Consider the following 15,028-nt stretch of genomic DNA (forward strand, 5'->3'; position numbering starts at 1 on the left):
GCACAAGACATGCAAGGTAGTTCCCTCTGGTATGGCAGCTCCAGCTCCATTTTAAAGTGAATTTATGTATGTATGTATGTATGTATGTATGTATCTCAGACTCTGCAATGTCTGCTAATTACCCATACCAAGGCACCCTATTCATTCTTTTTTTGTTTTGTTTTAATTTTCAATGTATTTTTATTTATTTTAAACATTAAAATAATTTTTTTTCCCTTATTATTTTTAGAGAGAGAGGGAGAGAGAAAAGTAGAAACATGGATAAGAAAGAACATTGATTGGCCGCCTCCTGCATGCCCCTCACTGGGGATCAGGCCCACAACCTGGGCAATGTGCCTTGATCGGAATTTAAACCGGCAACCTCTTGGTGCATGGGTTGATGCTCAACCACTGAGCAACACCGGCAGGGCTCAATGTAAGAATTTTAATGATAGCAATTTTAAAATGGTGAGGTTTACAAAATAAAATTCACTTGTCATCCTTAAGAAAAGCAATAAATTGCCATTTCTTTTTTTTTTATCCCCAAACGAGGACATTTTTACATTTAAATTCAGATAGAGTGGGAGAGAGAGAGGGAGGAAGAGAGCGAGAGAAACATTGACATGATAGAACCACACTGACTGGTTGCCACCCACACAACCCCAACTGGGGCCAGGGACAAACTGCAACTGAGGTACGTGCCCTTAGAGAGAACCAAACCTAGATGTCTCTGGTCTGTGGGCCAATGCTTTAACCACTGAGCCAAACCAGGCTAGGGCAAATTGCCATTTCTTGATGACTGTTACGTGGAATTGTCTTTATTTATTTATTTATTTATTTTCCTCACCTGAGGACATTTTTGCATTTATTTTCAGATAGAGCAGGAGGGAGAGAGCTCAGTGGCCGGTTTGGCTCAGTGGTTAGAGTGTCGGCCCGCAGATCAGAGAGGCCCGGGTTCGCTTCCTGCAAAGGGTATGTACTTAGGTTGCAGTTTGTCCCTGGCCCCAGTTGAGGTCATGTGGGTGGCAACCAGTCAATGTGTCTCTCTCACATGGATGTATCTCTCTCTCATTGATGTTTCTCTCTCTCTCTTCCTCCCTCTCTCCCTCCCACTCTATCTGAAAATAAATGCAAAAATGTCCTTGGGTGAGGATAAAAAAAATTGAATGGTTTCCCTGGGTGTTTCAGCATAGGCCTCACTAACAGCACCGGCCTCACCAACAAGAATGCACCTTGTTCTGCTCATATGCCATTTTGTTTCCTAAAAAAAGCTATGAGAGAAGCTTAAGTATATATAACAGTTTAACATATGATAAAATTGGTATCAGAAACAATGAGAGAATTACTAAGTATACAGTGATGTGAACACCGATTGACCATCTGAGAAAACGAGATTCCTAATTTTCACAAGTATTTCACAAATTTCAAACAGAAAGTCTCCTTCAGAGGGGGAAAAAATGCCACAATACCTAAAGGTAAACTTAATATATTTTTTATTTTCATATTTATATGTGTACCAACATAAAATAAGGTATACACTTTATGTTTATAGTTCTCTAATAACAATAAAAACTAAATAAAACATTTGCAAATTAAAATAAAACCAATAAAATGTAAATTAACCACCTTAAAATTTTATTTAACAAATGATACTGTTTTGCTCAAATAAAACAATGTTTTGCACAAAAGATATAAATCACGAGTATTTGGTTTAATAGCAAAAAGTTGCAGTTTCATATCCCATTCTATTCTTAAACTGCTTCTGAATATCTGCTTTTTAAAAACAAAAAAATGTTTTCATTGATATTTTAAGAGAGAGAGAGTGAGAGAGAAACATTCATCAGGTGCCTCCTACCAAGGATGGAGCCCAAAACCCAGGCATGTGCCCTGTCTAGGAATTGAACCAGTAACCTCTTGGTGCATCTGATGATGCTCAACCAGGCTGGACTGCTTCTCAGTGTTTTTACTTTAATAATAATGATGAGAACACTTGTCCACATAAGTATGTTGTTCAAACTGTTGATAAATTTAAGACTTTTTCTCCCTCTTTCAGGATAATTAGAAAATTAACCAAACCTATCAAATGCCATTTTAAAAAGATGTGAATTGGTATATTGAAAAAATTAACAACTACCTTTATTGAAACCTGTATTATTGAAACCTGCATTAGCCACTATTGAATCCAACTAGCTTTATAATTTGGAATAGAAACATTCTTTACTATTTACTTGCTATTATGCTTATTGCTAATGGACTCCTGAGTTACTCTGTGTAGGAGCCTCACAACACAAGGGTATTGCTAGGTACAGATCCCCTCTGAGTGAACATAAGATCCTGCCAGGTCTATCATGTGTAGAGTAGCAGCACACCCTCACTGCTCTCACTGTCATGTACTCTGTGTCCTACAGCTTCAACAGTTTTTCTTTTTTTCACATCAGACTTTAATTTTAAATACTTAACACTATTGTTGATGTGCATTTCACTTTCTTCATGTTTGCTAAGAATGTGTGATAAATGCTGCCAATCTTTGCACCCATTCTCATTCTTCAGTTGATTTTTTCCTTCCCCAAAGAGTTTGCAATATAGACAAAACACAGAATCTTTTGAGGCTGAATAAAGTAACCAAGATCTAGTGGTTTTTTCACCATTTGGAAGAATTCGTGTATAATAAGTTTCTGAAAACTTCCTCCCTGTATTGTCTTTTGGAAAGTTAAAATTTCTTACTTGAGGTGGATCATTTTCAATAAGAATATCCCGTTGCTTAATATTTAAAATTCGTGGCCATGTGCCTGGATCTGCAGAAAGCACAACTGGTAGAATGGAGTCTTCTGATTTTTTCTCTTCCAATTGCTCTTGAAACATATCAGCTACAGTGGACACAGAAGTAAGTAAATGTACATCCTGTCTGGTCAGAGATGCATCTGTGCTGCACTCTGCTGATACCTGTGGCTCGGAAGTGTTTTCCTTTTTTTCTGGTAGTCCCTCTATTTTTTCCAAAAGTGTATTCAATGATCCATATAATTTTCTTTCATTTTCTTCTCTAACAGCATTCCTTTTCCTGTTTTCTGATGTGAATATTTTTTCTGATTTTGTTTCCAGCATCTAGAGAGAATCAGATTATAATTTTATTTTAGAATTGTTAACACTAAAAACAATGAATGTATATACGAATGCCCAGTAAGCAATGAAAAGATGCTCTTCATTAGTCATCAAAGAAGAAAAACAAATCAAAACCACCATATTCTACTTCACACTCACTAGGATGCCTACAATAAAAAGACAGGTGTTGGCAAAGATGTGGAAAAATGGGAATCTTTCTAAGTTGATGGCAGGAATAAAAAATGGTGTATCTATTTGGAAAACAGTCTGGAAATTCCTCAAAAGTTTAACAGAAATACTATATGACCTACAAATGCCAAAATAAAAATATATGTCCATATAAAGACTTATACAAAATGTTCATAGCAATATTATTCATAATAGCCAAAAAGTAGAAACAATTCAAATGTCCGTTACTGATGGATAAGTGATTATGTGGCATTATCCATACAATGGAACATTATTTGACAATAAAAAGTGAAGATATAACATGGATGAACCTTGAAAACAGGATGATACAAAAGTGAAAGCCAGTCACAAAGTACCACATATTGCATGATTCCATTTAATATGGATTTCCGACTGTAAGGAAGGCTAAGCTTACAGAGACAGGAAGCTGTGGTAATGCTGGCAAGAGGATGGAGGCTATGTCTAGGATATAAGATAGAGTCAAGAACCCGGCCAGTGAGGCTCAGTGTTTGAGCACTGTCCCATGCACCAGGAGGTCGCTGGTTCGATTCCCAGTGGGGGGCATGCAAGAGGCAGCTAATCATGTTCTCTCTCATCAATGTTTCTATCTCTCTCCCCCTCTCCTTTCCTCTCTCTCTTAAAATCAATAAAGAAAAAAAATAGTCAAGAGATATTTAGGAACTAGAATCTGGATTAGTTGATAATTGAGTTACTCTGGAGACTGAGAAGAGGGAGGTGTACAGAATGATCCCAAAATGGGTGAGTAAGATGACTCCATGGCATGGTTTCAACTTCTAACCAGAGAGGATCATGAATGTGAATATTTTGTCATAAATAAATAGTGACTCCTTCTACCCCCTGCCCCCTGGGGTATTTGACTGACTACTGGGTCATTTACTAACAAGGAAAACAAATAAGGAAAGCAAGTTTAGAGTCAGTTTTATTTATTTAATTATTTTAAAAATATGTTTATATTGACTTTTTTAGAGAGGGAGGAACAAAGAGAGATAGAAATATTGATGTGAGAGAGAAACATCAACTGTCTGCCTCTTACACACCCCCTACTGGGGATTGAGGCCACAACCTAGGCATGTACTCTGACTGGGAATCAAACCGGGGACCTCTCAGTCCATGGGATGACGCTCAATCCACTGAGCCTGGCCAAGCTACAAATAGTTTTAGAGAAAGTTTGGGGTATGTAAAACATTCAAATGGAGATTACTGATGGTCTGAAACTAAAGAAATACGATCTTTATATATTTTGGAAGTTATCAAAATTTGTATTATTTGAAACTATGGGAATAGAGAAGACTGTACTAGAAGAGCACGTAGAAAAAGAAACAGAAACCCAAGGACTGCAATGTTCATTTTTACACTACCCAATCCAAGCTCTGGACTTACCTCTTTCCTTCCTGGGTTTCTTGGTAATGAATGGGTAGTTAAGTTATTATAATTCTCAATGGGTGGGACACATCCCAGCTATTGGACCTTGGGCAAGTAAGTCACCTGTAATCGCCTAAGCTTTAGTTTCCTTTTAATAAAATGAGGACGTGCCCTGGTCGGTTTGGCTCACCGATTAGAGCCTCAACCTGTGGACCAGGGAGTCCCGGGTTCGGTTCCTGCTAAGGGCATGTACCTTGGTTGACGTTTGTCCTTGGTCCTGGTTGGGGTTGTGCGAGTGGCAGCCAATTGATGTTTCTCTCTCTTCCTTCCTCTCTCCCTCCCGCTTAAAAAAAAAAAAAAAAATGAGGACATCCATTGCGCATAATTAAGGAGACTTCAGATGATTAAATGTGAAAATACATAAAACGCTGTATATGGCACCACAGTAAACTCATGTTAGTTGACCTTATTGGCAAACACACATAAAAGGAGACTCATAATTATGTGACAATTACTGAATAGGCTCTAAGAGCAAATAGCGAATGATATAAAAGACAAGTGGTTGATTCAGCTACTCCTTGGTGTAAAAGCTCATAAATTTTCTGCCCTATACTCTAGGATGAAGGTTAAAATGTCTCTCCCGATCAATGTTACTCAGGCTCTCTCTCCAGGAACACACATCTGAGATTCCTTGAAAATCAAATTAAAAAATACTTCAGTGCAGCACTATATTCTTTTGTCACATGAACATTTTTACTGATGACCTGCATGAAAACTGAAGCCAAATAGTCTGGCCGGCTGGTGTGGCTCATCGGACTGAGTGTCCTGGTTTGATTCCTGGTCAGGGCACATGCCAAAGGTTGTGGGCTCAATCCCCAGTAGGGGGCGTGCAGGAGGTAGCTGATGGATGTTTCTCTCTCACATCAATATTTCTCTATCTCCCTTCCTCTCTAAAAAAAAAATCAATAAAAAACATTTAAAAAAACTGAAGCCATGTACAGCCGGAGTGACTCAGTGGTTGAGCATCGACCCATGCACCAAGAGGCTGTCAGTTTGATTCCCAGTAAGGACACATGCCCAGGTTGTGGGCCTAATCCACAGTGGGGGCATACAAGAGGCGGCCAATCGATGTTCTCTCCATTGATGTCTCTCTCTCTCTCTCTCCCTCTCCCTTCCTCTCTCTCTAAAATCAATGAAGGGAAAAAAAATTTTTAAAAAACTGAAGCCAAATAAAAGGCAGGTGATAGGCACAAATTAACTAAAGCCTCTAAAAACAGGGCGGGGCAGGTGTGTGTGTGGAAATCACTAGGAAAAAAGGTACCCAGAGGGAGAACATTACATTTATTAACAGAAGATCATTTCACTCTCAGAAGTATTCTAGTGGCTTGGTCACCCTACATGTAAGGCTAGTTATTCTGGAGATTTCAGAATTGAATTCAGATAGAGCCTGGCCTCAGGGAATTTTTGTATTATTTGGGGAAATGAGGCACACATACAATCAAATGTTTGTATTATACACTAATTAAGGTTTCCAATGTGAACTCAAATCTAGCTGTGATTCTGGCTAAGACACTTTCTGGGAACTTCAATTATCTCTCCCTTTCCCTTCTTCTCTAAAAACTAGCCTTCCTTTAAATACTTACAGTCAACTATGGGTATCTATTATATCCTCTATTGTTCAATAGGCCTTGCACTTGAGTTACTTTACCCTAAAAGCTAACCACTTAAATCCTTATCCAATGAGGATGAAGAATGTTCCTAGTTTTATATTTATGATCCATCTTTAATTAATTTTTTGAAATGTTTTTGTTGATTTCAGAGAGAAAGAGGGAGAGAGAGAAACATCAATCAGTTCCCTATCATATGAACCCCAACCTGGGATCAAAACTGCAACCTGTGTGTGCGCTCCGACTCAGAATCAAATGGGCACTTTCACTGCAGGGGACAATGCTCAACCAACTAAGCCACACCAGCCAGGGCTTGAATTAATTTTTATATATGGAATAAAATGGTCAAGGATCATTTATTTCCTACAAACAAAAAATTATCTTAGCACCATTGGTTAAAAAGATCATGCTTTATGCCCTGGCCAATTTGGCTCAGCAATTACAGTGCTGGCATTTGGACCAAAGAGTCGTGGGTTGGATTCAGGTCAAGGGAACGTACCTCAGTTGGGGATCACTCCCCAGTCCCAGTCGGGGTCGTGTAGAAAACAACCAGTCAATGTTTCTCTCTCTCCCTCCCACTCTATCTGAAGGTAAATGAAAAAATGTCCTTGGGTGAGGATTTAAAAAATAAAATAAAAATAAATAAAAAATCTTGCAATTCCCATAAAAATGATTCGGTACCTTCTATTAAAATCAATTGACCATTATATATGCCATGGTCAGTGTGGCTCAGTTGGCTGAGTGTTATTTTGTGCACTGAAAGGTTGCCAGTTCAACTCCCCAGTCAGGGTGCATGAGGGAAGTAATTGATGATGTTTCTCCCCCTCTCCCCTTTCTTCTCACTCTAAAATCAGTAAAAACATATTTAAAACAAATAGTATCAACTGCCTGTACAGGTGTGATTTAATTTCTGGACTACATATTCCATTTACCTAATTGTTTATTTTATATGTCACACTACCTTGATTACTATAGCTTTTTTTCCCTTTTTTATTGATGTTTTTAGAGAGAGAAAAATGGAAAGGGGGAGAGAGAGAGAAACATTGATGAGACAGAACATCAATTTGCCATTTGCACACTCCCCACAGGGGATTTGGCCCACAACCTGGGCATGTGCCCGGGAACTGAACCAATGACCTCCTGGTAAATGGGTCAATGCTCAACCACTGAGCCACACTGGCTGGGCTACCTTTTTTTTTTTTTTAAATATATTTTTATTGATTTTCTTAGAGAGAGAGGAAGGGAGAGATAGAAACAATGATGTGAGACAGAAACACTAATCAGCTATTCCCTGCACATCCCCCACTGGGGATGGAGCCCGTAACCCAGGCATGTAAACCACCAGAAATCAAACCGAGACCTCTCAGTCCATGGGATGACACTCAATACACTGAGCCACACTGGCCATGCGATTACTATAACTTTTTTTTTTTCAAATAGGGAACTTTTTATTTTTATTTATTTATTTATTTATTTATTTTATCCTCACCCGAGGACACTTTTCCATTTTTTGTACAGATAGAGTGGGAGGGAGAGAGAGGAAAGGAGAGAGAGAGAGAAACATCGACGTGAAGGGACACATCGAGTGGCTGCCACCCGCACGACCAACCAGGGCGGGGGACAAACTGCAACCAAAGCACGTGCCCTTAGCGGGAACCGAACCTGGGTCTCTCTGGACCGCAGGCTGACGCTCTAACCGCTGAGCCAAACTAGTCAGGGCTAGTATAATTTTTTAATGTCTTTTTTTCCAGCGTTATTGAGGTATAATTGATAAGAAAAAATCTGAATATATTTTTAGTGTTCAATATAATGTTTTGAGGTTTTTAATGTCTTGAAATCAGATAAATGATAACTAAAAAAAATTTTTTTCTTTATTTATTTTTAGAGAAAGGAAGGGAGAGGGAGAGAGAGTCAGAAACATCAATGAGAGAGAACACTGATTGGCCGCCTCGTGCAAGCCCTGTTCTGGGGGTTTGGCCCACAACCTGGGCATGTGCCCTGACCAGGAACTGAACTGGTGACTTCTTGGTGCATGGGTCGATGCTGAACCACTGAGCAACACGGGTCGGGCGATGATAATTTTTTAACCTTTATTTCATTCCATGCATAAAGTTAACTTGAAATGGATCACAGACCTAAGATAAAATCTAAAACTAAAATGCTTCTAGATCAGTGGTTCTCAATCTGTGGGTTGCAACCCCTTCCGGGGATCGAATGACCCTTCCACAACGGTCGCCTAAGACCATCGGAAAACACACATTTCCAAAGGTCTTAGGAACTGAGACACCGCTCCTCTATCTGTCTCCAGGTGGGTTTGCCCACATGCAGATATGCTGACAAACAACATGAGGAACTGTATTAAAGTGTCATGGCATTAGGAAGGTTGAGAACCACTGTTCTAGATGAAAGTAAAGGTAATATCTTCATAACTTTGGTAGGCAAAGATGTTTTAAAACAAGATGCAAAAAATATTAATCAGATAGGCAAACAGTAACTTGGACTTTATCAAAATTAAAAACTTAGATTATGAAATGGTGGCAGAGAGAATGGAAGCTACACAGACCATCTCCCAGGACCAAAATGGAATTACAACTAAAATAAAGACAAATTGATGGGAAAAACCAACAGAAAATCAGCAGGAGAGGACCTGTAGAACCAGGGACAGAAAGAGGACACTAAATTGAGTTGGTAGGAACTGCAGAGGTGAGAGAGGGCGGGATGGGAGCTGACAGACAGCAGCTGTTTCATTTGCAAACAGCTCCCTCTGGGTTAAAATCCCAAGCTGGCTCCACAGTGCAGAGGGCCGGGACAGACCCCTAATTTAGCTACAGCCACTAACCTTGGGCTCCAGCAGTGGGAGGGTGGACTGAACTGGAACTGTGTGGAGAGATTTGGGAGCTTGGAGAGCTGAAAGGGCAATGGAAGTATTGTGCTAAAGCACACCCTCATAGGACAGTACCCATCTTCCTCAAAGACAAATTGATGGGGAAAACCCATCGAGCCCCAGGGAGAAGCACCAGACCGTCCCTCAGGAACATAAGACCACAATGCCAGGTAAGAGAAATGCAAATTGAGGCTCATTAACGCCAGCAAACACCTGCCTCACCCACAGGAAATCCTCTTACTCTGAACACCTGAGGTATTGTTTTTACACTCAGCTGAGAGTTACAAACCAAGGCTCATCAAATAACTGAGTCTAATAGCATCCAGGCAAAAAGCCTGAGGATGACTGAACCTTTCCTGGGCTTGCAAATCTACCCAGGATAGTAAAATTTGACAGCAGTGTTTAACATGGGTCCCCTCACACTTATCCAAACACAATAGAGGAAGCCACACCCACAGGGAAAATTTGGCAGGCTCCAAAATCCACTGAGATAGCCAAATGGTGAAACAAAGAAATAAATCTGGTCCGGCTGGTGTGGCTCAGTAGTTGAGCATTAACCCATGGACCAAGAGGTCGCCAGTTCAATTCCCGATCAGGACACATGCCCAGGTTGTGGGCCCGATCCCCAGTGAGGGACACACAGGAGGCAGCCAATCGCTGTTCTTTCTCATTGATGTTTCTATAGCTCTCTCCCTCTCATTTCCTCTCTCTCTAAAATCAATAAAGGAAAAAAAAAATTTTAAATCCTCATTTATTTAAAAAAAAAAAAAATCCCAAATGAAAGAACAAGAGAACTCTACTGAAGAAGAAATAAAGGAAATGCAGTTAACCAAGTTATCAGAGGTAGAGTTCAGAGTGATGATAATGAGGAATCTCAACAGCATGAGTAAAGAGCTCAACAGTATGAGTCAAGATATAGAAACACTGATGACCAACCAATTGGAAATGATAAACCATCAAGCAAAAATGAAGAATGACATAGCAAAAATAAAGAACACATTGGAAGTAATAACCAGCAGAGTAGAAAAAGCTGAGGTTCAGATCAGTGAATCAGAATCAGGGCAAAAAACATCACCTAATCAGAAAACCAAAAAAAAAAAAAAAATTAAAAAACAGGAAGACAGCTTAAACCTAACCTAAAACCTAACAACATCCACATCACAGGAGTTCCAGAAGAAGGAAATGAGCAAGGGTTAGAGTATATATTTGAAGAAATAGAGGAAGAAAACTTCCCTACCTTGGTAAAGAAAAAAGGCATTCAACTTCAAGAAGCACAGAGAGCCCCAAGTAAGAAGAACCCTAACTGGCCCACACCAAGATACATAATTAAAATGTCAAAAATTAAAGACAAAGAGAGAATCTTAAAGGCAGCAAAAGATAAGCACTAGGTTACCTACAAAGACACCGCCATTATGCTATTAGCTGACTTCTCAATAGAAACACTACAGGCCAGAAGGAAATGGCATGATGTAATCAAAGTAATAAAAAACAAGAATCTGAATCCAAGACTACTCTATCAAGCAAGGCTATTATTCTTTTTTTTCTTTCTATTATCAAAATAGAAGGTTAATTAAAGAGCTTCCCAGACCAAAAAGGCCAAGGGAATATATTAGCACCAAACCAGCACTGCAAGAAATCTTAAAAGGACTGCAGTAATTACTAGAAGAGATAGGAAGAAAAATATAAACACAATGAACAAAAATGGCAAAAAATAAGTAGATATCAATAATAACCTTAAATGTAAATGAATTAAATGCTCCGATCAAAAGACACAGAGTAGCTGACTGGATAAGAAAGCATGGCTCATGCCCTGGCCGGTTTTGCTCAGTGGTTAGAGCATCGGCCTGTGGTCCAGAGAGACCCGGGTTCTGTTCCGGCTAGGTCATGTACCTCGGCTGCAGTTTGTCTCGGGCCCTGTTTGGGTCGTGCAGGTGGCAGCCACTTAATGTGTCCCTTTCACGTCGATGTTTCTCTCTCCCCCTTCCTCTCTCTCCCTACCACTCTATCTGAACAAAAAATGGAAAAATACCCTTGGGTGAGAATAAAAAAAAAAACTTTGACTCATATATATGTTCTTTACAAGAGACCCACCGCACAACAAGATTCACATAGAATGAAAGTAAAGGGATGGGGAAAAAAATCTTCCAAGCAAACGGAAAGGGAAAACGAGCTGAAGTAGCAATATTCATATCCAATGAAATAGACTTCAAAATGAAGGCCATAACTAAAGACAAAGAAGGCCACTACATAATATTGAAAGGATGTATCCAATAGGAAGATATAACTTTGGTAAACACATATGCACCTAATATAGGAGCACCAAAATACATCAAAATACTTCTAGAGGAGTTCAAAGGAGAAATCGACAGCAAAACAATCATAGCAGGGGACTTAAACATTCCACTGACGTCACTGGCTAGATTCTTAAGACAAAAAATGAGCAAGGAAATACAGACTCTATTATTTTTTATTTATTTATTTTTATCCTCACCTGAGGACATTTTTCCATTTTTTATTCAGATAGAGCAGGAGGAAGAGAGAGAAACATCAACGTGAAAGGGACACATTGAGTGGCCGCCACACGCTCGACACAACCAGGGCTGGGGCCAAACTGCAGCCAAGGTACATGCCCTTAGAGGGAACCAAACCCGGGTCTCTGTAGACCGCAGGCTGACGCTCTAACCGCTGAGCCAAACCGGCCAGGGAGGAAATAGAGACTCTAAATGATACACTAGATCAAATGCATTTAATAGATATCTACAGAGAATTACACCCCAAAACTGCAAAATTCATATTCTTCTCAAGTGCACATGGGACATTCTCAAAGATAGACCACATGTTAGGACACCAACTAAGTTTATACAAGTTCAAAAAGATTAAAATCATATGAAGTATCTTCTCAGATCACAATAGCATAAAAATAGAAATAATAACAGCAAAAACATTCAAACACGTGGAGGCTAAATAGCATGTTATTAAATAATGAATGGGTTACCAAGGAGATCCAGGAAGAAATTAAAAACTTCCTGGGAACCAATGAAAATGAACACAGAACAACACAAGATCTATGGGACACAGCAAAAGCAACCCTGAGAGGGAACATCATAGCACTACAGGCGTAACTCAGGGAACAAGAAAAAATTCTAATTGACTATCTAACCTCACAACGTAAAGAACTAGAAAGCAAACAAAAAGAAAACCCCAGAGCAAGTAGAAGGAAAGAAATAGTAGAGATCAGAGGAGAAATAAATGACATAGAGACTAAAAAACATAATTCAAAAGATCAATGAAACAAAGAGCTGGTTGTTTGAAAAGATAAACAAAATTGATGGACCCTTACTACACTCACCAAAAAACAAAATAGAGGACCCAAATAAACAAAATCAGAAAGAAAAGAGAATAACTGACACCACAAAAATACAAAGGATCATTAACAAATACTATGAACAATTATACACAAACAAATTAGATAATCTAGGTGAAATGGACAAATTTCTAGAAACACATAGTCTCCCAAAACTAAACCGAGAAGAGATAGAAAACTTGAACAGACCAATAATAACTTCAATAAGGAAATTGAAGATGTAATCAACAATCGCTCAGCAAACAAAACCTGGGCCCAGACAGTTTCACAAGGGAGTTTTACCAATTATTCAAAGAAGAACTAATACCCATTCTCCTCACACTATTCCAAAAAATTCAAGAAGAAAAAAGACTTCCAGCCATGGCCGGTTTGGTTCAGCTATTAGAGCATCAGCCCGCAGACCAGAGAAACCTGGGTTTGGTTCCCGTTAAAGCGTACCTCAGTTGCAGTTTGTCCCCCACCCTGGTTGGGGTTGTGTGGGTGGCAACCACTCTATGTGTCTCTCTCATGTTGATGTTTCTCTTTCTCCCTCCTACTCTCTCTCACGATCAATGCAAAAAAAAAAAAATGTCCTCGGGCGAGAATAAAATAAAATAAATTAAAAAAAAAAGACTTCCAAACACATTTTATAAGGTCAGCATAATTCTAATTCCAAAACCAGATAAAGACACTACAAAGAAAGAAAACTAAAGGCAAAGTTCCCTGATGAACATAAATGCCAAAAACCTTAACAAAGTATTAACAAATCGGATCCAGCAATACATTCAAACAATTATTCACCATGACCAAGTGGGATTCATCCCAGGGATGCAAGGATGGTAAAATATTTGTAAATCAATAAATGTGATACACAACATAAACAAAAATGAAAGATAAAAACCACATGATCGGACTTCCGGTCAAGATGGCGGCATAGGTAAACGCGGTATCACATCCTCCCACAACCACATCAAAGTTACAACTAAACTACAAAAAACCATCATTCAAAACCGCCTGAAATCATCCTGAATAGAAGTCCTACAACTACAGAATTAAAGCAGCAGCCACATCCAGACTGGTAGGAGGGGGGAGGGACAGAGGCACGAGGGCTGGTGGCAAGACCAGTGGCAAGACGGGTTCGTCCCACACCCATGTGCGACAGATAAAAATCAGGAGGATACCTCCTCGGCTGGGAAGGTCCTTCCTGAGGACTGAGGGGTCCCTGTCCCACACCAGGTGCCCCACTCAGGGTTCCAGTGCCAGGAAGAGAAGTCCCCATAACTTCTGGCTGGAAAAACCAGCGGGAACTGAGGGTCAGGGAAGCTGAAGCGGCTGGAGCCCCAGGCAGCTTCTTAAAGGGCCCGCGCCCGGACTTATCAGACTCTCTCCCTCTAAGCTGGGAGGGGAGGCAGCTGCAGGGCACCAGAGACATACAGGGAAGAACTGAGCTGTTTGGCACTGGAGCGAGGGCTGGAGAGGGGGCTTTCTCCGGGACAAACGAGCTGTCAGAGGCCTTTGTTCCTTTGGTGAGCCCTTCCCTGGGGCGGCAGACAGCAGCCATACCTGGGACTCCAGCAACCTGGCTCACACTCGTAGCCCCACCCTGCTGACTCCCTGAGGCCCCGCCCCACCCAACTTTCAGGCCCACCCAAGCTGTTGCCAGTTGCTTAACCATAGGATTGGCTTTCTTGGATCCTGCTTCAGGTTTTCCTAAATTCTTTCAAACAAGCAGCATCTGGTCTCAGCTAGCCCCATACCTCCCGTTAAGTAATACATAGAAACAAACACAGGGAGGCAGGTCCCAAACACAAAGAAACAGGTCCCAAATGAAAGAACAGAACAAAACCCCAAGAAAAGAACTAAGCGAAATGGAGATAAGCAACCTAACATGCTGAGTTCAAAATACTGCTTATAAGGATGCTCAATGACTTAGGGAGGGCCTCAAGAGCATAAAAAAGGACCAGTCAGAAATTATGGATGCACAGTCAGAATTGAAGGAGGCATTAACTGAAATAAAGACTAATTCACACAGCTTCAATAGTAGAGTACATAAATCCAAGAAGCAAACCATCGATTTGGAATATAAGGAAGCAAAAAACGCCCAATCAGAACAGCAAAAAGAAAAAGAATCCAAAAAAACGAGGATAGTGTAAGGAGCCTCTGGGAAAACTTCAAGCGTGCCAACATTCGCATCTTAGGGCTGCCAGAAGGAGAAGAGCGAGAACAAGAAATCGAAAACCTATTTGAAACAATAATGGCAGAAAACTTTCCTAATTTGGTGAAGGAAACAGACATACAAGTCCAGGAAGCACAGAGTCCCAAACAAGATGAACCCCAATAGGCCCACACCAAGACACATCATCATCAAAATGCAAAAGGTTCAAGACAAAGGGAGAATCTTAAAAGCAGCAAGAGAAAGGCAGCTAGTTACCTACAAGGGAGTTCCCATAAGGCTGTCAGATGATTTCTCAAAAGAAACTTTGC

At 40.1% G+C, this 15,028-nt stretch overlaps 1 protein-coding gene across 3 annotated transcripts in view; it reads right to left on the reverse strand.

Annotated features, from left to right (window-relative positions):
• Positions 1–1,902: 1,902 nt before the first annotated feature.
• Positions 1,903–15,028, reverse strand: part of ZMYM5 (zinc finger MYM-type containing 5) — a 53,749-nt gene continuing 40,623 nt past the window's right edge. For 2 of the 3 annotated variants that reach the window (XM_036251108.1, XM_036251107.1), the window contains one exon: positions 1,903–3,081. In XM_036251108.1, coding sequence (XP_036107001.1) covers positions 2,326–3,081 — 756 coding nt within the window. In that variant the 3' untranslated portion in view covers positions 1,903–2,325. The remainder of the gene's footprint in view (positions 3,082–15,028) is intronic. The other variant, XM_036251109.1, reaches the window with a different exon arrangement.

This window comes from Molossus molossus, unplaced genomic scaffold (assembly GCF_014108415.1).
Source record: "Molossus molossus isolate mMolMol1 unplaced genomic scaffold, mMolMol1.p scaffold_m16_p_10, whole genome shotgun sequence".
Lineage (NCBI taxonomy): Eukaryota > Metazoa > Chordata > Mammalia > Chiroptera > Molossidae > Molossus > Molossus molossus.